Below are 23081 nucleotides of genomic sequence, written 5' to 3'. Positions count from 1 at the left end.
CATTTACCTGTACTGTACAGGCCGTGCCGAGCGTACCATGCGCGTACCGCAGAGTACCGTACGGGGCAGCGCACCGCACCGCACTGCACTGTCTGGGCATGATTCTGTACCTGGAGGAGTACCCAGCCCACCAGCCCACCGCCCAGTGGTCCGAGCTAGGCGGTACATGCCTTGTTCGTCTGGTCCGGTTACAGGATGCGTGCCTGTGTTTGTGGATGCGCCGTGTATTGGATTCTAATTAGTAAATGACGACCCGGGCCCAAGCACCCAGGAAAAATCATGGTGCCATGCTGGCGAAGGGCGCTGGCAAGGCAGGGCAAGGCAGGGCAGAAGACGACAGGGCAGGGGGGGCATTGGAAAATGAAATGCTGCGTCGTCAATGCGCGCACACCCCCCGGTACCCACCGACCTGAAGGGACCCCAGCTGAGATGTAACTCTCTTGGTCGCCTTGCCCGCGACGTCCCTGTTGGGGCTAACCACAATTCAACCTCAGATCCAGGAACCTGGGGCTTGGGCGGGAAGAAGCAGAGGGATAGGATGGGGAAGCAGGGGGCTGGCCAGCACGGCCAGGCACAGGCACAGGGCACAGGCACAGGTACCGGCCCCCAGGACAAACTCTCAACGTCGTCGTCGCTATATTCCGACGGGATGAGGGCTTGATCGCCGTGGCAGCCATGAACTGAGGTGGAGCCGGAGCAAGTACGGCACGCCCAGTGCGGCAGCATGTACAAGTTCGCAGCAAGCGTTGTGGACTGGGTGCGGGCTGGGTACTGTGGACTGCGCACATGACGGTCGTCCTGGTACTGTTGCTGGCACGTGCGAGTGCGAGGTGAGGGTCCATTGCCGGGTCGGCGTGCCTGATGAATGGGGAAGGGGAATGGGGGATGAGGATGCCAATTCCACCGTGGTCATCCAGGCCGGACCATGATCTTCGCTGGTTTGCCTGTGCCTGGCTGGCTCAGGCTGGGCTGGCCGACTGCCCCATGGGATGGAATGGATGCGCAGGATGCTTGGAACGCAATGCAATGGTGGCTTGCGAAAGAAATGGTGTCCCTTTGCACAGATGGCCCCATACGAGGAGCCGATTGCTCTCGGTCCGCGAGCCACGGCGTTAGCCTTTAGGTAGGGAAGCTAGGCCGTCTCAATCTAGTTGGTGCCGACGTAATGTAAAGCTATGCAGAGCAATGCCCATGCCATGTAATGTCAAGTAATCTCATGTACTGCGCCGATTGCAATGTGATGGTGATGTACATGGAGGGGAGGTGAGGCCCGAACGGTGACTGGGCCGGTCAGTCAGTCGGCGGTGGCGTGGTGGTGGTGATTCTGGGGTGGTGGTGGTGGTGGAGGCAGAGGAGGAGGAGGCGGTGGTGGGCGGCATCAGAGATTCTCTCTTCCTACTACTGCCTGTACTGCCTGTACTGCCTGTACCATAGTACCGTTGCAGCTGTCCCTTCCCAGTTTGGCAAGTCGAGGCTGATGTCATTCGAAATGAGGCTGCCCAGCCCAGCTGCTTTGACCCCCCACGGAAGGGGCGTGGGACTCAGCTGAGAAGCAAGCCATCATTCATTTGCCCATTTGCCTGGTGCCTGGTTGCTGTAACAGTAGGAAGCAGCACCCAGTGGCACCAACGTAGCCACTGCATCCGAGTGCACCATCCACCCAACCCACCAGTGCCACCCACACACACACACTCCTTCACCTTTTCCCGTGTCGTCGAGGCCGGCCGCCCTTGCGCACAGATACACTACTTCCCACTCACACTCACTCCCACTTGAGTCGCGATGGCGATGGTCGGTCAGTCAGCCACCAGTGGCACACACCACGTACCACGTACCACGCGTACACTGTCCGCACGTCCAGGCTCGCAACATTTTGGGATTGAAAATTCTTTCCATCTTCCACCAAGCCTAAAACAACAACTGTTCCAGAGAAACGAAGAACGGGCCTGACGCTGATGCTGGTGCTGGTGCTGGTGCTGGTGCTTGGAGGCTGATGGCGACTGGGATTGGGGATTGAGACGGGGATGAAGATGAGGACGACGGCGCCCGCACAAGCCAGCACAAGCCTGAGGCCCCGTCTCGCCCGCATCCCATCCTACTTTTGTCGCCCACTACGACAGGAGCACGACACGGCGCTGCACCAGTCTGCGCCCGCGCCCGCACTCGAATCGTGGCCCAACTCCATGCGTCGATCTCTGATAAAGGGCCGGGCCTGGTCTGGGCTGTTCGACTTCCCTGAACGACAAGCTCCTGCCCAGCGCCTGCAACCATGGCCGGGCCCAAAATCTGACCCGAGGACCGGCGCATTCCATCAACCACCGTGGAGACCATCATGGCTGAGGTCATCACGGGTCCCAAATGAAGGACTTACTGTACTTGCACAACAGGATGCGTTTTTGCGGCTAATGACTGTCCTTTGATTGGACTTGAGCCTCTACAAAAGAAGAGAAGACGGTGAACAGCTTGTCTTGGACCAGGACTCGGGCACCACAGCATCCACTGGAGAATCTGGCCCCGAAGCCGGCAGCTCTGGGCTCGACACCATGCAGGAAATCCGCAGAAGTACGGTGAGCGTGCAGCGCGCAGCAAGTATGTGCTGTACAAGCATTCCCAGTCGGAGATGCAAGTTTTCAAATCTAATGACTTTATTTCTACTCTCGACAATGCGACAAAGCTGGATGGGGTTGCGCGCGTGCAATACTGAAGATTTCTGTTGAGCTCCGCCCGGACGGAACGCTGCATGTGCCCTCACGATAAAGCGTGGTCGATTTCGCAGTCGGAATGCGGGAGGCGACGGTCACATTCGTGCAGCGTCGTGTCCGTGGTGGTAGATATTGACTTCCGCTCTTGGCCGCAGGTGTGAGTCGTACTAGTGGCGCCATGATCCCCGGCGGGGGCCAAGTTGAAGATCCAAATCCAACGTAGACCGCCTACGAATTCTCGCATGCGACAGTACTTGGTATCCATGGATCGTCTTTAATGATAAGGTGCATGAGGGTACCATTCAGCCCACGGGATCCTCGAACATGCCGCTGGGATGGGCAATACTACCACCACTGTCTGCTCTGTACGAGAATCACAGCGGCCCTGGACGGCGTGAGAGCCTCGTTTTGGGGTCCTTTTTGGGCTACATTCCCCGGGACCCGAAACCAACAGGATCAGAGATCCATGGGACCGCGCAGATTGCGACCTCGGACGGCTGACGGGAGTTGAAACAGGAAGTCGTCCCTGTGTAGGATGATACAACGCGCATAGCCTCGCAGGTCTCCAGATGCAGCAGCCTAAGCAGCCCACGCTCAGATGAGGTCTCAGCATGGGCTTCTTGGGGACAAAAGCAAGCTGCAGACGACGGCCGCTCGTAATCCACGGCTCGAATGACTGCATAGGGATCAAGGGTTTTCCCTTGACGCTCGTCACGGACAAGCCCCGTAAGCTGAATAAATCCTCGGATCCAGATCCTCGGTACTGGGTCACAATGGCAAATGGGCAGAGAGGCGAAGAGGCTGCCACCAGGGGGGGTCGGATTCGGCCCAACCCAGAAGGGTAGGGTGAGGGCCGATCTGAGGAACGCTCGACCGTTTGTTTCAATTTCCAGAAGACGCCCTGGACCATGCTGAACGTTGCAGCGTGTGATCTATTTTTTGTTTTGCATTTTGCACTTCTCGGGCCTACCCATCCCAGCTTCATGGTCCTCCCATTCCTACAGCAACAACCAGAAGGTTCGGCACGGACGGTTGGTTATTACCCACCACCTACTATCCGAGACAGATGATATGGGTGCAGATTAATTGGGTCTCAGGAGTCTGTTCTCGCGTTCCTTCTCTGGTCCCTTGCCGGCCGCCAACGAGGATCTATGCTATGTAGGACGAGCCGAGCAAGAACAACGCAGCATCTCGTCTCTGCGGATTGTCGAGTGCTACAGTGTGACGCTTCGACAATGCGTGATATGGCGGGCAGCTAGGCACATCCATCGAAGGTATCTGCATCGCCATCCGCACGGGAAGCAGAGTAAAACCTTCTTTTCCAGCCAGCTTCCCACTATGAAGTCTCAAGGATAGAACCATCATTCACATGCAAGAGGGCATTTGCTTCGCATGTCCAACACAGCTTGCGCGCTGTATCTGCAGCACATCTTCGGAGGCCATGAACCATGGTTGGCCGTGACTCCTCTTCGGCCAGCCTCAACACCACGACTGGGATCGCTACCGCCTCTTTCAGTTGGGTGGGGCAAGAGGGATATCGCTGGACCCGGCCCTGGGAGTGGCCGGCTCACACTGATTGATCCCAGCAGCGGCCATGTGGCATTGCAAGGTCGGCTTCGGTATTACCGTATCGGCCACCCTGCCCTTTCTAATGTAAGTCCGACGCCAATGGTCCAGTGGGAAGTCTCAGAAAGATTGCTGTGCAGCCGCAAATTGCAGTCACTCCAAGAACTGCATGGCATTAACGAAGCGACCCAACAACAGCGGCAGACATATCATCACACATGACCTCAGGGTGGTGATGGTGGTCTAGTGCCAGCGAACTTTGCATCTTTGGCCCCCGACTATCGACACATGCAATGATCCACCGCCAGCCACAGCCAGTTGTTCGGCGCTTGAGCCTACACATGCATACTACCCCGCGAAGCCAGAAATCTACCTAGCATCGTCATCCAATCTTCGTGCGACAGCAGCCAAGCAGTGAAGAGAGTCATCAGCGCCGAATCCACTCTTACCACGGCGGCTTTGGTCCTGCTACGTGTTCGCGTTGGGAGCAGAGACAACGAATCGTGCATTCTTTCGCATCAGCTTGTGGTGGCTCTGGTCATGACGTGGTGGTGAATCAGACATCGATCGGGTTGGAGAGCCGAACGCGATGCTGACCACTACGTTGCATGCTTGGGACCGTCCACAATCATACTACCCAAATAGAGTCGGCTTCCTGACTCCGCAGCACCGGTGACCGTAAGCGCTTCAGCCCGCCGAGCTCACCGTCCTCTGATCAGCTAAATCTCCGTCGAGGGGCGTTTGGCTTGAGCCTTTGCGCACGCACGTGGAGATTTACAGACGAGTTTTGTCCGCGAGTGATATTCAGAGGCGCTCAACGCTGTTTCAGAAGCCAGTGAACATGACTACGATGAGGGAGAAAAGGGAAACCCGCTTCTGTGTCTCAAGAGTCGTCACTCATCACACATCAACTCGATGGTACGTCGGCGCACAGCCGGAGCCGCGTAGCCAGCACAGCGTATTTCTCCACCTTTCCTCGGTCTAACAGACTTTGCGAAGGTCTTCCCGCCCGCGTTTTGTCCTTTGCCTCAGGAAGTAACCGATTCGGAATATGCTTGACGAATGTGGTTTTGATGGTCAGTATGCCCTGACTCGTCTGTGCAGATTTTCCTCGCCCGCAAGACGTTTCATCGTCTGGACAATCCAGCCCAACCAAAACCTCAAGTCTTCTCACCAAATTCACTGTCAACTCGACTTGCTCACCGCTCCACGTTCATGAGAGAGAGACTCCGCCCCGGGGTAGGCCCTGGCTCTTGAGCACACTCACCTTCGGCGCAATCGGCCGTGGCGGGAGGTCCTCGACGCCGTGGCCTCGGAAGACTTCCTAGTGCACAGGTTGACCGTCCCCGGAGGCCCGGATCGTTCCCAGGGTCAGGGGACCGAGGTGTTAAAATTAGCAATCAAAAAGTCCTTGGAGAGGTGGGCTACGCCGAGAGATGCTGGGGACAGTGCCGCTCGAGTTGTTGCAGACCCCCCTGGTGAACCCTGCCGCCCGGGGTGTCCCACCTTGTGACCCTTCGATTCGACCTTCTGGAAGGGTTTGTCGCACCCAGTCCCGCCCCGCCGAGGCTTAACCTGCGGACGCTTAGAATGATCCACACACTCCTGCGTCTTGCGTCTCGACCGCTACTATGAGCTGACCACGCCTCCGGAAACATTTGCGCCATTGGAATATCCGTGTGGCTTTCCCGTCGTCTGAGGGATCATGGATCCTCCTCATTCCGGAGCATTGAGCACACAGAAAGGAGTGACGACGTGGTCGTAGCGGTGACCAGACGCATTCGGCTTCGCCTCATGTTGCGACTTCAGGCTGAGTTGTGCAGGGAGCATGCCAGTTGCCAGCTTCCATTGGGTCAAATAGCGACGAACCATGTACGGACAACCTGAGCCTCTGTGACAAGGCCGACTACTGAGCATCGCGATTGGCTGTTTTGTAAACGGGTCCATACGCCTGTTGTTGTTGCAAAGTTTACGCCTCCTACTACTCTCACAAAACTCTTGCTTCTGTTCAACATTGAATGGACACCCAATGGACCTCCCTATGGGGTTCAAGGAAGGCCTACTGCAAGTCTATACTCTACCGCAACCTATTGATCCATCTGGAACAAGACGAGTCGGAACATTTGTTTCCGAGAAGAGACTCAAGTCTGTGAGAGGGACGGATGGGTTACAGAGGTCAGCGTCTGCAGAGCGAAGGCACTCTGGTCATACTCGATAAGGCTTTCTGCACGCCAAATCTCGAGGAACAGCTTATTCCGGACTCGGCCTTGGTACACGGGTTCGTCTGTTATTGAGAAACTGGAGAATTTTACCGTCGCTGCGGTTTTTGCCAAGTCGATACCATCAACCCCTTCCTCTGCCTGTCTTTTCTCAACAGCTGGAAGGGCGGAGTAACCGACTGGTGCCTAGTACCTGAAGGCGATACCCAAATGTGAGCGCATCGAGCAGATCCCGTGAGACACGCGATATGAGGCCATGGAACTGTAGTACTTCGTGGTTTCACATGACTCTGCCTTGTCAGGCTTCACTCCGTCGAGGTGGCTGATACAACCCGCTGTTGCAGTGCTTGATGAAAGTGTAGCCTTGACGAGCATCTACAGAGGCGTATCGATGGCCACCAACGAGGGTGTTGATCGTGGAAGCTCCTGGGCCTCCCGTTGGACAGACAGCCATGGTATCAGTCACACAAGCAGCTGACTGGTTATCACACACACACTCACACAACAGACACGTCGACTTGAGACCAAGCCGTCCTATGTGATACATTTCATCTGAACAGTAGAGTCGTAGACAAGCTTGAGGATAGTGTGGTCCCATCCTGCATCCACACCACCTTGGGTGTGTTGTACAGGCAAGTCCATTGCGCATGCTTTCATGCCCAACCACGTCTGTGAGCTCATAATTGCTTCACCCGCCCACACCCTCCATGACTTGACTTGAGCGGTGTGCGCGGTGGAGCAGAAACGTCAACTGGCTCAGCGTTCGGGTGCGAGACAGTTGCATTGACGTTTAGGGTCAGGACTCTGGGGAAGTAGGTATCTGCCATGTATTAAGTACGAGTTGTAGCCAGTTGGTGCCGAGTTACACAAAGCTTCAAAAGTCACGACTCCCCAAACTTAACAATAGGCAATGAGCAACGAAAGCCAGGGGCTGATTGCTCTCCTCGCGACCAACAATCTTTGGTAATCTGGAAGGAGGGGTCGAGAAGAAGGGGAACCCGCAAGGAATCTTTGATACCACGTGGACATGAGAGGACACGATGGGCCGATAAAACCGGATAGGGATGATGACGAGGTGAAGAACATCAGATCTCTGGCCCAATAATAGATGAGGTTTCGAAATTGGCGTGCCGCAGGCAAGAGGCAAACTTTCTTCCTCGAGCACGTCAAGCCCAACACTCGGGGCCACAACCTCGTCATGACACAGATCTCAGGACACCGAGCGACACGCAACGCTCGCCTTGGCCTTGCCTCAGATGTCCCCCTCCGTCGTGATTTTCAGCCCAGGCTCGTAGCAATGGTGGTCTCGTGTGCGCCCCTAAAATGGAGGTTCGCAGTAGCATCCACTACCAACGTGTCGCCCCCGGCAACTTTCGAGCCATCATCCAACTATCTGATCGCGCCATTCTGTCCGAGATCCTAACAAACGCCTGTGAGATCCGTATCGAGTATGCCGTTGAAAGGAGAATGATATCGTGTCGCTAATCGTCCGAACGTCGTCTTGCATTGTTGTCTACTTATACCATCAAAGACAGCTGGTGCACATCAGCAAGGCTGTAAATGCGACAAAGGAAAGGAGGCACAGATTTGTCTTTCGTATTTGAACTTACAGCCATGCCGACGCAGCATATACTTATGTAGGGGCTCAGGCGCTCCCCTATCCGGGCGCATTTCCAAAAGACGCCCATCGGACCGTCCTTTTTCCTGTCAAGTACGCTGGGGAACATGTCGTGCACATAGGCGCATGTGCAGATCAGGAGGAGGATGACGAGGAGAAGGGACTGGAAGTTGAAGAGGGCAGACTGCAGTGCCACGCGGTTGTAATCAGCATAGGTGTCGTTGAGCGCCACGGGGCTGGGCGTTCGGACATACCATGATTGCTCGCTGTCTCTTTCAGCCAGGCTTCGTAGATGATGGATTGATTGTTTCAATCACTAGTCCTGAGGGCGATGTTTGTGGACAATGTTGGTAACGAAGAGTCGCAGCTTGATGTTCTGGACACAGTTGTTGGATGCCGAGCAGTCGGACGGCAGATGTGTCGTAAGGCCTGCCCAGGCGCCCTTGATTGCATGTGGTTGCGGCTACCTCAGTCAATCCACTCACATTAGGATCCCTGCAAGCTCCTGCATGTACGTGCCTGGAATACGTAGGTAACTTGGCGCACGGCCCCACCTACGACCCCAGCTGCCTCTCGTTTCCTAGACCATCAATCCACTCTAGAACGTCAACAAGCGCCAGACGAACAGCTTCATACCCAAGTCTGCTGTCACACGAGCATCAGCCTTGTCTCGTAGCTGACGTCTCTAAGTCTCACATTTCGACGACGGCGCATCGTCCTGACAGATACTACACGGCTTTCTTTTGGTCTTAGCTCGCGGCATCGCTCGAATACCGCAGGTCGTGGCACGCCACAGGCTGCACGTTTTTGCCTCGCGCCTGGTCGGTCCTCTCTGGACTCGTTCCCCGAAGCATATATCAACTGCCACCATAGCCCTTTAGGGCCCTCGCCAAGATGGAACCTCGAGCGCGAGCCGGCAAAAATGTCGGGAAGATGAACTTCAGCTTTCAAGAGCGTACGAGGCTTCTGCGGGACTCACATCTGGCCCCTTGTGCTAACCCAGACCGTCCACCCCCGCAGTGACCCAGTTCCTCGTCGCCCACGGCGACTCGCGACAGCCCTTACCCGAGACGATCCGCGTCCTTGACGAGATCCTCACCGAGTTCATACAGGGCGTGTCCTTCGAGGCCACGCGCGTGGCACAGCTCGCCGGCCGCCAGAAGGTCAAGTACGAGGACTTCCAGTTCGCCATGCGCAAGAATCCCGTCTTCCTGGGCAAGGCCGCGGAGAACAAGGAGCTGCGCGAGATCATCGAGAAGCAGCGCAAGGTCTTCAACGAGGACGAGATGATCAAGGAGGACCTCGGCGACGGCGCAGGCGGCCCGGCCGCGGGGAGCAGCGGGCCCGGCAGGGGCCGGAAGCGTGCCGCGCCCAACGGCGCCGAGGGCAGCCAGGCCAACGGCACGGGCGAGAACGCCGCTCGCGCCAACGGCGTTGACGATGAGGAGCTGGGCGAGATGGACGATGTGGACGACACGGAGCTCGTTGGCGCTGGCAACCGCAGGGCTTAGAAGACCCAGGACGGCGGCCGGGCCAGGAAGGTACAAAGGGTTTCCTTTTCGTCGCCCACCCTTCCCACTATCAATGAATCTCACGACTGAGCATAGCGACGGCGTTATTGGGTCAAACATTTATGCAGAGATATGCATGATTAGGGCTTCTTAGCAGGGGCAGGTCTCTGAACAACATGCGGAAGAGAATATAATAACCACTGCAAATCACTTCCGCTCAGCAGAGATTGAAGAAGAAGCCGTTAGAAGCACTCGCAATTTCGGTATTCTGTTACGAACTCAAATTGTTTTGTGTTTCATCCGCCGTGATACCTGCCTCTACCCGTAGCTTACTCCCACGCCCGCCGAGTGACGTTTACGAACTGCACGCAAGCCAACAGGATGAGTTGATTTGGATGTCTGCGTTCAAAGCATGACTGGTTGATGTGGATCATTCATTTTTCAGCCAGATCATTGGTGAGTCAAAGGCGACTATCCTTAGAGGCGACATCCCTTAATTCCCATCATTTTCTCTGTCCAATCTGGAGACGCGAACGCACTCTCTGGGTGGACTTGTGATAGAAGGTCAACGCATATAATTCTTGATCAACCACATTTCCTACTCTAGGGACCAGAACAGCATAGCCGTTCGACAACAAGTAACCGGTCAATCTATTACCCGCTCTAACTCCTTTATGCGATTTTCCCTGAACCACGATCGCAAGCCAATAACAACAGTAGTAAATACAACAAGAAATCCCTAAAAGCCGAATTGCTCACGAGTGCCCTTTGTCGAGCCACCTCCCCCAACCTGCGCCGTCCCTTGCTTCCACCTCAGTACCGATGCCGTGGGCGTACTTGCTCTCCTCCTGAGAGAACTTCCTCCTCTCCATACCCTCCCGGGCCAGGAACGCCCTCGCAAACTTCCAAGCCTCCGTGTCCGCCAGGTTCCACGCCTCGATCGCAGTTCTTAACGCCAAGTTCTTCTTGTCCTTGGTCGCGCCGACCACGTCCTTGGCCCGCTCGAGAAGCCGAGGCTCCTTCTTCAGCTCCTCAGGGTTAGCGACAGGGCCGTCTAAGGGGTCGTGCACCGGCTGTGGTCTCCTCTCCGGCCCGGGGACTGGCGTCTCTGACTTGCCCTGGTCGAGACCCTCCGTTGGGACGTCGAAGCCAAAGTGCCAGTCAAGGTCGTCTGGCAGTTCCTGCTCGGCAGTGAGCCAGATGGACTTCGAGGCTGCGAACTCCGCCGCCACAGCCTCTTTGAAGCGCAGAACGCGCGGAGCGCCGCCCACTCCGGTTCCAAGGTATTCCTTGGTCACCTCGGCGAGCCAGGTATCACGTGGACAGTCGCGGCGGATCCAGGGAACAGTGAGCTCGTCTTTGAGCTCGTTCAAAGTGTGTAGGGTGTATGGGTGGGGGACGGTGCCAATGGTGTATAAGCCGGTTGTGTTACGGTATCTGCTGGGACTAGCAATCTTGAGAGGCGAGGATGAGACGCATGGGGCGCACTTGGGGTTGTTGGGCGGGCAGGACGTTTGGAGGGGCGACTCGGTACATTTCTGTAGCCGATTGGCCAGCTCGACTGCCGGCTGGACCATGGTCGTAGTGTGGTGTGGGAGTGGCTTCAGCACCGCGATGCCCTTCTTGAAGTTGTTCTGCCAGGTGAGGTGTAGGTGGGAGGTGATGAGCTGGTTCAGGCTGTCTAAGCCTTTCGCGCCATTGGTCGTAATGGCCTTTGCAACCTTGTCGTACTTTTGTGCCAGTGTGTTGGAGTTGTAGTAGGCCAACGACTTTGCAGGCTTGTCCACCCAGAATAGCTTCTTCTCTTTATCCTCCTCAGCCGGTAGAGCAGAGAGAAAGTCTTTGGCAAGCTTCACCTTGGAGCTGCCAAAGACGGCTTTGATGGCTGCCATGATATCCTGCTTGGATCCCGCGAAAAGCCCATCCTCGAGTTCCTCCCACCGCGTCAAGCCTTGGTACTCGCCGCGGCGCAGATAGGTCAACAATGGGTCGTCATGGGCGGCCATGGGGAAAGTAAGATGATGCGTTAGCAACCCGCCGCCCATGTTCTCCCAGGCCAACCACTTCATCAAGTCGGTTTTCAGAGCCGGATCGATATCCACCATGCGCATCAGCTCTTCATATAAGGGGTTGCTCGTGGCTTCCGCATCGCTCAAAATGATAGGCTTGAAGCCTTGCGCCCACCATGCGCGCCTCCATGTCAGCAGAATCTCGTTCTCCGCCTGCTTGGTTGTGGCATCCCTTTTAATTGTGGTATCATAGTAGCAGTATACCTCCGTCCTTGTCGGCATGAAGGGCAACAAGGCCCTGCTCTCATCCAGGGTGTAACTCGAGCTGAAGGGGATAGCGAGCCATCTCCAATCGGAGAACCACGACGACTGGCCGTCGGTGTCGTTGGCTTGTCTTTGGGGGGCGTGGGCTGGTGATTTGAACGGGTTCCATGATGGTAGGGACTTCCACTTGGGTATTGACATGGAAAACTTGTGGTCGGATATGGAGAGGTTCGGCCCCGGGATTGACGAGGGAGCTGTGAAGAGCAGGCTGAAGACGGCGAAGATGGCGAGACTGGCCAAGAGAACCGATATGCGACGGGAGGAGAGCCGTGGCACAGGCCGCCCGAAGATGACATGCTGCTTAGGCATCTTGAAGATTCGGAAGCGAGTATCGAGACGGCGTGTTCAAGGACGGGGCGAGCGGTGCGGTGGTGGAAGGGTCAGAATTGCCAGGCAGCCTTTTGACTGGAGGCCGGGCAGTCGGACGCGCGGTGACACGAGACAATCAAACGGTGCTGCTGCTGTTCGAGAGGGAGCGGCTGTGCTCAACCAGAGGAATCAGCTAGCTCTCAAGCCATGGGCATTGAAAGCAACATGCGGAATTGGTGGTTCCTGCCGTGGGTCTGGAAACCAAAGAGAGAGAGCTGTGGGCTTTTTGGTCTTGGTGTCGGGAGAGAGGGAGGATTCGAGGCTGAGTGAACTACTGCCTTTCTGGCTGGTGATAATCGAGATAGGCGAGGCCAGCGCGTACTTCATGCAGGTGGAGGCTGATCAAATTAATTGGGAACAACGCTTGGCAGGGACCAGGCCTGTCAGAAGCAGGGAGAGCACCTCTTGAATTCTTCCGCTTGCAGGGACTTGATCCTCACCCCTCCCTTCCTGCTATCCTATGGGATAGCTTCCTGTGGGATAGCTTGCTGTGGGATAACCCGCCATAGGATAATCTGTTATGGTATAACCTTCCCAAACCTGTAGTGTTGTAGGACAGCTCCAACACCCGTCTATGTCTTCCTATCGACTACAGGGACAGGTGTACAAGCAACTTCTTAGCCTCTCAACCATCGTCCCCTGCTACGTATAGCAGAGATACATGACCTCATTTTTCAACCATAATCATACAATAATTGTCACGATGCTTCCGCCGTAGTATTGTTATTCTCCTACAGCGTTCTGCTCGAATTGAGACAATAGTCACAAGAATACTCATCATTCAATCACATTTCACAATCCAAAAAATGCGCTCCGGCACAACCTGAGAGTAGCCAGCGTCGACATTTGCCGTGTGAACACCCAGGTACATATGTGGCAGCAGAATGGAGTTGACCAAGTCATCGGCTTCGGCTCCGTCGAGACCCCAGATCCGACAATGATGGCCACTTGGACGTAACGTGATATTCTGAATGCCCAGAAAATAGTTGGCAAAGACGGAAGGTAGTAGTTGCAGGGCAACGACCCCGCTCACAAGTCGAGGGAGTATAAGACTGTGTATAAGTCGCCAGACTCGAGGACGGGCGCCTCAGCCATTAAGCGCAGACAAACCCGACCCTCTGAACTTCTTGGATGACTGATTTGAACTGTCGAAATAAAAGAGAAACAGAGGCGCACTCCTGTGCTACCTAAGCTGTCAAAATGCTGTGGCACCGCTTGGCATACACCTTGCTCTCTACCCTGCTCTTCGCGGCGTCCAATCCCGTCAACGCGGCCTCGACAACCGCGATCTTCCTCTTCAAGGATGTGTTGCAGTCCAACACCACGGCACTGAAGACGTCTGGCTTCAATACACTGCTCATCTTCCGCATTGGCGTGCTTGCGAATGGCGACTTAGTCTACTACTCTACCGGCGGTGCTGGCGAGGCTGTTGACGCCCCCGTCATCACCGGGGGCGAATATGTGGGAGGATCAGCCCTCGCCGACAAGGTGAAGTCCTTCAAGACTGGGCAGACCCTCATCGACCGTGTGGAGATTTCGCTCGTGTCACACGACGCGACATTTGTCAATATACGCAACCTGATCAACGGGAATGGCACCGGTGCGGACACGCCCCTGTACAAGAATTTTGAGTTGCTGAGGACTACCTGGGATCTCGACGCTTTCAACAACGACGATGAGTCCGTCTACGATGTGTCTAGCACGGTGAGCTTTGCCAAGCTACTCGGTGACATCGGGTACAAGTACTCTATCGCGCCTTACACCAACACCAACTTCTGGACGAGCGTGGTGCAGCAGTTGCCCGGCCTGCTCGACCGCGTTTACCTCCAAGTCTACGATGGTGGGGCTGGTAACAACCCCGGAACATGGCAGGACGCTCTCGGTCTAAAGGTGACTCCTCTTGTCTGGGTAACCAACGACGCGAAGCCGAGTCAGGGCACCACGCCTGAGCAGGCTCAGGCGAAGTTCGCCAACTGGAACGCTCAGTATTCCACAGATGGGTATGTATAAGCCTTCCCCAGCTACGCTTGCCCATCCGTCTTCGCGCATTGCTTCAGGCCCCGTAGCAGGTGACTAACGCATCATCAGGGGAGGATATTGGAATGATTACGATATCGAGAAGATGAACTCTTCTTATACTGCGTATGGCCAGGCATTAACAAGTGTCTTTACTTCGTAGGCGCTCTCTCTGAGTAGACCACCCGGAGTGAAGAGTCCCGGATGTATATCTTCGCGGCTTGCATAGTCTCTTTTCTTATACATTGGCAAATAGATAATCTTTACGCCTTGCAATAATTAAACAAGCCCCGAGGATCAAAAAGATTCAAGGTATTGAGGCTCGTTCTCGGACAGGAATCCTGGGAAGGGCAGATCACGACCCGAAGAGAATCTATATTTACTAGACATATTGCCACTTGAGGCCCTCTCCCAATGTACAAGATAAACAACCCTTGCTATGAAGATGAAAATCTTGCCCGTCCGTGTAAAGATATCCAAGAAGAAAGAATCGTGAGAGCGATTAAAAATCATACACGCCACACTGGTATCGAGACGCTTATAGACATTATGCACGCGGCCCGGGGCGCTGGTTCCTGGGCCGTCTTTAGTGTCGTTACCGCGGAGTGAGCGGACTCTTGACCGGCCCGGCGGTTTTCTTGAGCGCTCGGAGCTCGTCCTCCAGTTTCCTGCGCTTGTTTTGTTCTTCCTGCCAAGATTGTTAGCTCTGACACGCGATACAGCGACTGGAAGACTTACCCTGAGGTCTTCCTGGAATTTCTTTCTCTCCTCCTTCATCGTCGCCCTGAACTGCTCGCTGAGCATAGTTGCGCCAGCCCTGGGGCCCGTACCCGAGGCATTCGGCCCTGCCTTGAACTTCTCGGCGTCCAGCTGCTCCTTAAGCTTCGTGACCTCTGAGTTGTACCTGGTCCTCAGCGCGGCGATGTCTGCTTCGAGCGTCGACCTCGTCGCCTCTGCCTCGTCCAGGCGGCCTTCCAGGTCGACCTTCTCCTTCTCAGACGCGAGCGTCTCCTTGGTCAGCTCCTCGAGATCTTTCAATGTGGCGGCCAGCTCGGCCTTGAGCTTCTCCGACTCTTGCACCATGCTCTGCATCTGAGAGCTCTTCGTCAGTGCGGCCGCCTCGGCCGCCCGCTCCGAGCGAGACCCGTAGGCTCCCTCAAGCTCTGCTTTGGCGATGGTCAACTCCGTCTTGGTCTCGATCATAGATACGTTGAGCTGCTCCATCTCCTCATCCTTGACCCTCATCTGCTCCTCAAGCTTCCACTTCTCATTCTCTGCTGCTTGTTTGGCGTCGTCCGCCTCTTTCAGCTGCTCATTCATACTGCCCAGCTGGGCCTCTATAATCTCCAGCTTGTCCTGCAGTGCCTTAGTATCAGATTCCAGAGACACGATTTTGGCGTTCCGCTCCCGAAGCTGATCCTGAACAGCTGAGGTTGCAGCAGTCTCGTTAGCTGTTTGCGTAACCTGCAATGAGTCCAGGTCTGCGAGGGCCCGTGCCAGCTTCTCTTGAGCTTCTGCAGCCTCCGTCTTTGACTGCTGAGCACTCTCCTCGCAGAATGCTAAAAGATTCTTGGTGCGGTTCAGCTCCTCCACCTTAGTTCTTAGCTCCACGTCCTTCTCGGTATCCGTTTTGCTATTCAGGTCGCGCTGCTGTCTGATTTGTCTCTTCAGCACCGACTTTTGCTCCTTGAGGCTTGTTGCTTGTCGGAACAACCACTGCACTTTTGTCGAGAATGCATTCAAGGAGTAGGCCTCCTCAAAGTCGAAAGACTCATCCGCGGACACATCATCATCGTCGTCTGGCATTCCTTTTCCTAGTCGCACTTCTCTCCGGGCCTCCCGTTGTCTGTTGATATCAGCGTATCCTGATTGTATGATATCCCACAACCCAACAAGAACAGTCTCGATCTGCTCGGCATCTTGTATCGCGGAGGAATCCTTGGCCACTGGCCTCTGAATCACTGGAAGCGCTGACTCGATCCAGTCAAACCGCTCCTGAATTCCCGAATCTGCACCCAGAGGCGGACCCGGTTGATCCTCGTCGATGGCTCGTACGGCTTGGTATACCTGGCGACTCAACAAGTCCAACCTGTCCTCAGCCTGAAGCAGTAAACCCGCGGAGTTGTCAGATTTCCTAGCGCTGTCCGCCAACAAGCTCGACTGTCCTTGCTGATCCCGCTGAATAGTTGATAGGCACTCAGCAACGTAAGCGAGCTGAGTGTTGACCAACTCGCCGGGCTCAAAATTTCCGGAAGGGGCTGGCCTGTATCCTCCATTCTTCGTAGGGTTCATTTGAACCACCAAATCTCGAAGACGGCTGGTGAGATCTTCGAGACTTCGCTCCGTATTAGTGATGACATCCAACTGCCCAGAGGTCTGCTTTTTCAGAGTTTCCACCTCGTCGCGCAGCTGATTCGAGCGCTCCCGGACGGGTGACCGGGGTGGTATCGGTATATCGCTCTTCAGTGACCGGCCAAAGCCCTCAGGCTCATCGAGAGGGAAGTATAAGTCCCGGTCCAGGTCATCGCTGGGAAATTGCATGCTATTTCGCCCATTTGTGTAGGTGTAAAGACTCTCCGGGCTTCCGGGCATACCGTTGAGCATGGCCGGAGGTTGCTTTCTTTTCGACGACGCCTTGTGTGTAAGTTGCAGGATTGCAGCGGTATGTTGGAGCAGTCGGCGCTGCGGTGCCAATATCTCTTTCTCCAGGTTGAAAAGCTCCGTCGCCAGTTCCTCACATCTCCGTTCGCTTTCTTGTCTCTCCACCGCTGTCTCTTGGGCATTTGGGTCAACTGTGGCTCGGTTTCCCCTTTTCCCAGCTGTGTATAGTTTGGACATTGATATCGCGGCATCTCGGTACTTCGTCTGTATGGCCAGATTTGCCCGCGCCTGCTCGATGCGTACCGTCAACGACTGGATCTGCTTCTTGAGGTCGTCCACCTCTTCTTGCGCCAGGATCTCCCATTCTTTGCTGTCCGTCAGGGCCGTCTCGGTGAGCAGGTGCACTTGAATGGGGTCCTTGAGGTCGACGTGAGGTGAGCTTTGTGTCCGATCTACATTCAACTGTGTATGTCCGGTTAGCTTGGGGCGGCCCGACACGCGCTCGTGGAGTCACACACAGGATTGTATCGCGGCTGGTCCTGCGCGAACCCATTCATGATGTCTTTCCTGTATCCCTCCATGATTTGTCTCCCGCCCGGGCCCACAGCCTGGGTAGGGGATAGGAGTCTATCGTTGTTGCCATAGTTCCCATTCATTCTGGCCTCGCAGCGGTGTTACAGTAGGTGACTCGCGGTCAATGCATGGCCCAGTGTCCGAGGAATAGGTTGTATCAGTGACTGGCGAGGATGCACAAAGGACGACGGTTCGAGTTCAGGAATATGCTGGTCACAAGATCGCTTAAGAAGGGGTTAGGGACGCGACGAGGACGAGGACAGTTGAGTGGATCCGGACAAGCGAGCTGAGGGTATCATGGAATGATGCAAAAGAGTGACAAGTGGGACAGGGCAAATGAAATAGGCTTCAAGCACGCGTCTCATATGGCTTTCATTGTCGCAGGGGCTTTTCGAACTTTCTGAGAGAAGGAGGACGGTGGAAAATGGCGAAAAGAAGCCCAACCGCCAATCGAAGGAGCCTGTTGCGACAAAGGCAGATCTCAATTCGAACCTGTTCTCAAAAGGGGCGGGCACTTAGGCAACCCCCCTGAGGCCTTCACCAGCCGCTAACCCCAAATTATAGGGTGCCTATTTGCCTAGACTATTTACTGTACTGCCACACTACCGGCACCTTGCCAAGAACTGTCAATGCATGGACGGACCTTTTGAGATGTCATGGCCAGCTCAATAAATATGTATACATTCGAGGGAGCAAGTGTCTCAATACTTAATCTAGGCATGGATGTATCCCTAGTACATCTGTGAGCCAGAAGACATCTGAAGTATTGCGAGTTTGTCAAAGTCCTCAGTATACCGTCAGACCGTCTGCAACCGTGTACATTGCCTAGGTAGACCCTGCGTATCCCTACCGAGATTGTTTTTGGCTGGCTGGGTGCCTCCCAATCGAGAAAGACCCCCGTCTTGATTGGAGGGTGGGGCCCGAGCGTGGGAGCCGCATGCGATTCACTACAACCTGGCAGGCAAGGCAGGCCAGAATCGCATCCTGCAAAACTTCCGGCGCATCCAATCCTCTCGCGCTCAGTCCCCGACCCGCGCCATCGACGTCGAGTCTGCTGGAGTCATATCCATCGACGCCAAAAGGGTTCATCCATTGGTTCTGGCTCGATCAACTCCGCGGGGTCTCTTATTTGCATACCCCCGTGGTCTCTAGATTCCAGGTTCCCGTCGCAGACTGATCCGCATAACCTGCAGGCAGACACCTGATCACCTCAAGCAGAGCAGCTGGCTCCGCGCAACATCCACGACGACAGCTGCAAGAGAAACAACATCGCAACCGACCGTAACCCGCCTCTTCCCCCACGAAATCCATCTATCCCGTAGCAGGAGCATTCCTTTCCCGCCCGACCAAGCCGACATCCACGTCGCCGAGTGCTGTATCCCAACTTCCACGGATTTGAACCTTCTGGTAGAGCTCCAAACCCTCCACACACGACGACAAGATGGGAATTCCCGCGGCCTTTCGGTGGCTTTCCACCAAATACCCAAAGATTATATCCCCTGTTATCGAGGACCAGCCTCTGACCATGGATGATGGCACTGTCATTCCTGTCGATCATACGCAGCCCAACCCAAATGGTGAAGAGTTCGACAATCTTTACTTGGACATGAATGGCATCGTCCACCCTTGCTCACATCCAGAGGATAGACCCCCTCCCAAGGATGAGGAGGAGATGATGGTCGAAGTTTTCAAATACACCGACCGAGTGGTCAACATGGTAAGGCCGCGCAAGCTGCTCATGATTGCTGTCGGTAAGTCAAGACTGCTCTAAGCCCTCATATTCGGATGCAAAACGGCTGACATATTCGTGCTAGATGGTGTTGCCCCCCGTGCCAAAATGAATCAGCAACGTTCCCGTCGTTTCCGTGCCGCACAGGATGCCAAGGAGAAGGAAGAGGACAAGCAGCAGTTGCTCACCCTACTGAAGCGACAGAACGGAGGGACACATCCTGCAGAATCTACCGAAGAAGTTGTCAAGAAAGCTTTTGACTCAAACTCCATCACGCCTGGAACGCCTTTCATGCAGATCTTGGCCGCCAGTCTGAGATACTGGTGTAGTTACAAATTGAATACCGATCCAGCATGGGCGAATATCAAAGTCATCATATCAGACGCGACTGTCCCTGGAGAAGGCGAGCACAAGATCATGAACTTTGTTCGCTCCCAGCGATCCTCGCCTGAACATGACCCAAACACACGCCATGTTATCTATGGCCTAGATGCCGATCTTATCATGCTTGGTCTTGCCACCCATGAGCCTCATTTCCGAGTCCTGCGTGAGGATGTCTTCGCCCAAGATAGCAGGGTCAGAATGTGTAAGTTGTGTGGGCAGAAGGGCCACGATGCCCAGAACTGCAGAGGGGAGCAGAAGGACAAAGATGCCGACTTCGACGGCAAGGACAATGCCCATCCGTTGAAGCCTTTCATCTGGCTCCATGTCTCTGTTCTTCGCGAATATCTCGCTGTCGAACTCGATGTGCCCAACCTTCCCTTTCGTTGGGACATCGAGCGTGCCATTGATGACTGGGTCTTCATGTGCTTCTTCGTCGGTAACGATTTTCTGCCCCATCTTCCTGCCCTCGAGATCCGAGAGAATGGAATCGATACACTTACTGCCATTTGGAAAGACAACCTGCCTTTCATGGGCGGCTATCTCACCAAAGATGGACACTGTGACCTGGAACGGGCGCAACTCATACTGGCTGGTCTTGCGAAGCAAGAAGATGCCATATTCCGCCGCAGAAAGGAGACAGAGGACCGCCGTGAAGCCAGCTTCAGAAGGCGGAAGGCAGCTGAGCAAGCTCGAGGAGGCGGGCGCAACAATTCAGGCCCCCAGGGAAGGAATAAGCACCAGAAGATAGACAACATGGTGCCTGGCCTCGCTCCTGATGCTGCTTTCGTGCCAATCTCGAGCTTGCCTGGCCCTTTGTCCAAGCCAAACAGTGCAATCACTCACGACATGGTTGTGAACAGGAATTCTTTGCAGAATGCAAACACGGCCAATAAGAGCGCTGCCAGCGTTCTGAAGAGCCAGATCCAAGGTTTGATGGCCAAATCCACAGAGCCCAAGGAAGATACGGCGAATGGCGAAGAAAGTTCACAAGCCCAGGAAAGCCCTCCCTCAGCTGCACGCAAGCGCAAAGCAGACATTATGGAGCAGGAAGAATCCGGCACACCGAGCACTGACAGTCCTGATGCCGTTACGCCATCTACTACAACTGAGAATGAAGGACCAGTCGATACAGTGAGACTCTGGGAGGACGGATACGCCGACAGATATTACGAGCAGAAATTCCACGTGGACCGAAACGACGTCGAATTCCGTCATGAAGTTGGGCGCGCATACGTCGAGGGCCTGGCATGGGTGCTGATGTACTACTTCCAAGGTTGTCCGTCTTGGGATTGGTACTATCCGTATCACTACGCCCCCTTCGCTCAGGATTTTGTAGACTTGAAGAAGGTCGAAATCAAGTTTGAAAAGGGAAGGATATCCAAACCTTACGAACAACTAATGAGCGTTCTTCCTGCGGCTTCCAGACACGCCATTCCTGAAGTCTTCCATGACCTCATGACCAACGACGACAGTGAAATCATTGATTTCTATCCCGAGGATTTCGAGGTTGATCTGAATGGAAAGAAGATGGCCTGGCAAGGCATCGCGCTTTTGCCGTTCATCGACATGCCCCGACTCCTCGAGGCTATGGCCAAGAAGTACCCGTTGCTGAGTGAAGATGCTATGGCGCGGAATGAACCCGGGCACGACGTTCTCATAATTTCAGACGCTCACCCCGGATTATATGACGATATTATCACTCACTTCTACTCGAAGAAACAAGGCGCGCCGAAACACCAGCTTGACCCGAGGATAAGTGATGGTTTGGCGGGTGAGGTCGCAAAGATTCAGGACTATCTACCTCATGGGGCTTTGACCTATCCGCTTGAGAGAAAGTCAATGCCTGACCTTGACTATGACCGCTCTTTGAGGTATGCCAGCACTTCTTCTTCCCTTGCAATTACTTCTTGAGTCAACTGCTAACAATACCCAGTGTCCAGTACGAAATGCCAAGCAGCGCGCACACGCACAAGTCCATGCTGCTTCGTGGTGTCAAGCTACCAACGCCAGCCCTTGACCGCAACGACATTGACGAACTTCGATCGAAGGGCCGCCGGGGAGGTAGAAGCTACGGAGGCGCACCTCTGGGACGTCATAACTACCAGAACGGTCGTACTGAGCCCATCAACTACGGTCCTGGGCGCGGTGGTTATCAAGGTGGTCGTGGTCGAGGAGGCTCAGGAGGAGGTCATGGTGGACGTGACAGCTATCCTCCGCCCAGAAATGGTGGTGGTTATCCAGCCCCGCCTCCAAATTGGGTGCCACCTCCTCCGGGAACCGCGGGCTTTGGTAGTGGTTTGCCACCGCCGCCGCCACCTGCTCATTTCGGCAATGGCGGTGGATACGGGGGATACGGGGGTGGGTACAACCAGAGCCACGGGAATGGTGGAGGATACGGTGCGCCCCCCGGCCAGTACTACGGTGGTGGTGGAGGCGGAGGCGGAGGAGGCGGAGGTTATCAAGGCCATCAAGGTCAGGGGTATCAACAACCGACGCATCATGGTCGCGATGACCGTCGACAAGGAGGTTACGGAGGGGATAGGGGATACGATCGCGGCCACGGTGGCAACGGTCGTGGCTACCGTCGCTAGGACTGAGTACATGTTCAAAGCCCTGTATATGTTTTTTTTAAAAAAATTGATGTGATCCCACAAGGGCGCTAAACGAACCTCCACTGGATCCATACCTTGTCCATGTTCTTGCAGATATGAACCGTGCTTATACGGCTTTGAGGAACATTCAAGCACGCCTTGTATTGTCTGTGTCCTAAAGGGGTTTTCTTTCTCATATACTCGGGTGGACCCCCCGGAACAACTCCCGCAGTACCCTCGTACCTGTGGGGTCCCAGTTCCTAGGCGTCTTCGCCATAACGTGTGGCCTTAGGGGTCACTCCTGCTTGTTCTTCTATTGTTCTGCGCGCCATCAAAAGTCTGCTTAAAATTTCTTTGTCTCGGAACGCTATTAGATCACAATCAAATTACGTATCTCTCATCGACATTATAGCGCGTTTACTTCGTGGACACCGCTTAAATGGAGCACGTGATGGTAGAAGAGGATCAGGATATCGACAAATTACATGATAGATTTGAGGCGATATCATGACTATTGCAAGCAGAAACAGAGAGGCCTTTGACATCGCAAAAGTTCCTCGTTGAGTGTCCCTGCTCCGGTCGTAGAGCTCGTAACGTGCCATGGGGATTTAATGTACTTCCTTGATAGCCTCAAATCTCCATAGCCTCGTCGGGAAGGCAGTATACCCTAGGTGTATGACAATTGTTTCCCTCGGTACAAGTGACTTTTTCTCCTCACGATCCCACCCAGGTCATCATCGATCCCGTCGAGTGGCAACGCACTCTGATTTAAACCCAGATAAGCACCTAAGGATACTGCCGATTTGGGATGCAGTAGCTCTAAGCAGGCACAGTAGATGGAGGGCTCTGCTTGGAGCGAGAGTAACCCT

The 23081-nt window shown here is 54.8% G+C and overlaps 6 protein-coding genes across 6 annotated transcripts; 3 read left to right on the top strand and 3 right to left on the bottom strand.

Annotated features, from left to right (window-relative positions):
- Nucleotides 1–7765: 7765 nt before the first annotated feature.
- J7T55_006375 (uncharacterized protein) lies at nucleotides 7766–8362 on the bottom strand (the record flags this gene model as incomplete). The annotated part of the gene is made up of 3 exons (XM_053143611.1): nucleotides 7766–7876; nucleotides 8098–8289; nucleotides 8360–8362. 3 exons carry the CDS (start codon nucleotides 8360–8362, stop codon nucleotides 7766–7768), a joined length of 306 nt encoding a protein of 101 aa, XP_053001140.1.
- Nucleotides 8363–8999: 637 nt separating this feature from the next.
- Nucleotides 9000–9616, top strand: J7T55_006374 (transcription initiation factor iid; the record flags this gene model as incomplete). The annotated part of the gene is made up of 2 exons (XM_053143600.1): nucleotides 9000–9060; nucleotides 9126–9616. 2 exons carry the CDS (start codon nucleotides 9000–9002, stop codon nucleotides 9614–9616), a joined length of 552 nt encoding a protein of 183 aa, XP_053001139.1.
- Nucleotides 9617–10371: 755 nt separating this feature from the next.
- Nucleotides 10372–12258, bottom strand: J7T55_006373 (uncharacterized protein; the record flags this gene model as incomplete). The annotated part of the gene is made up of 1 exon (XM_053143589.1): nucleotides 10372–12258. The coding sequence occupies one exon, from the start codon at nucleotides 12256–12258 to the stop codon at nucleotides 10372–10374; it is 1887 nt and encodes a 628-aa protein (XP_053001138.1).
- Nucleotides 12259–13518: 1260 nt separating this feature from the next.
- On the top strand, nucleotides 13519–14497 carry J7T55_006372 (coagulation factor 5/8 type domain-containing protein; the record flags this gene model as incomplete). Its single annotated transcript, XM_053143578.1, has 2 exons — nucleotides 13519–14318; nucleotides 14407–14497. 2 exons carry the CDS (start codon nucleotides 13519–13521, stop codon nucleotides 14495–14497), a joined length of 891 nt encoding a protein of 296 aa, XP_053001137.1.
- A 432-nt stretch (nucleotides 14498–14929) lies between these two features.
- J7T55_006371 (involucrin repeat protein) lies at nucleotides 14930–17591 on the bottom strand (the record flags this gene model as incomplete). Its single annotated transcript, XM_053143566.1, has 3 exons — nucleotides 14930–15022; nucleotides 15073–17397; nucleotides 17454–17591. 3 exons carry the CDS (start codon nucleotides 17589–17591, stop codon nucleotides 14930–14932), a joined length of 2556 nt encoding a protein of 851 aa, XP_053001136.1.
- A 1358-nt stretch (nucleotides 17592–18949) lies between these two features.
- J7T55_006370 (exoribonuclease 2) lies at nucleotides 18950–22212 on the top strand (the record flags this gene model as incomplete). Its single annotated transcript, XM_053143555.1, has 3 exons — nucleotides 18950–19259; nucleotides 19323–21492; nucleotides 21555–22212. The coding sequence occupies 3 exons, from the start codon at nucleotides 18950–18952 to the stop codon at nucleotides 22210–22212; spliced, it is 3138 nt and encodes a 1045-aa protein (XP_053001135.1).
- Nucleotides 22213–23081: the final 869 nt, after the last annotated feature.

This window comes from Diaporthe amygdali (assembly GCF_026229845.1).
Source record: "Diaporthe amygdali strain CAA958 chromosome Unknown NODE_1_length_4327563_cov_65_473760, whole genome shotgun sequence".
Taxonomy (NCBI): domain Eukaryota; kingdom Fungi; phylum Ascomycota; class Sordariomycetes; order Diaporthales; family Diaporthaceae; genus Diaporthe; species Diaporthe amygdali.
This window is presented reverse-complemented; position numbering and strand designations above follow the sequence as displayed.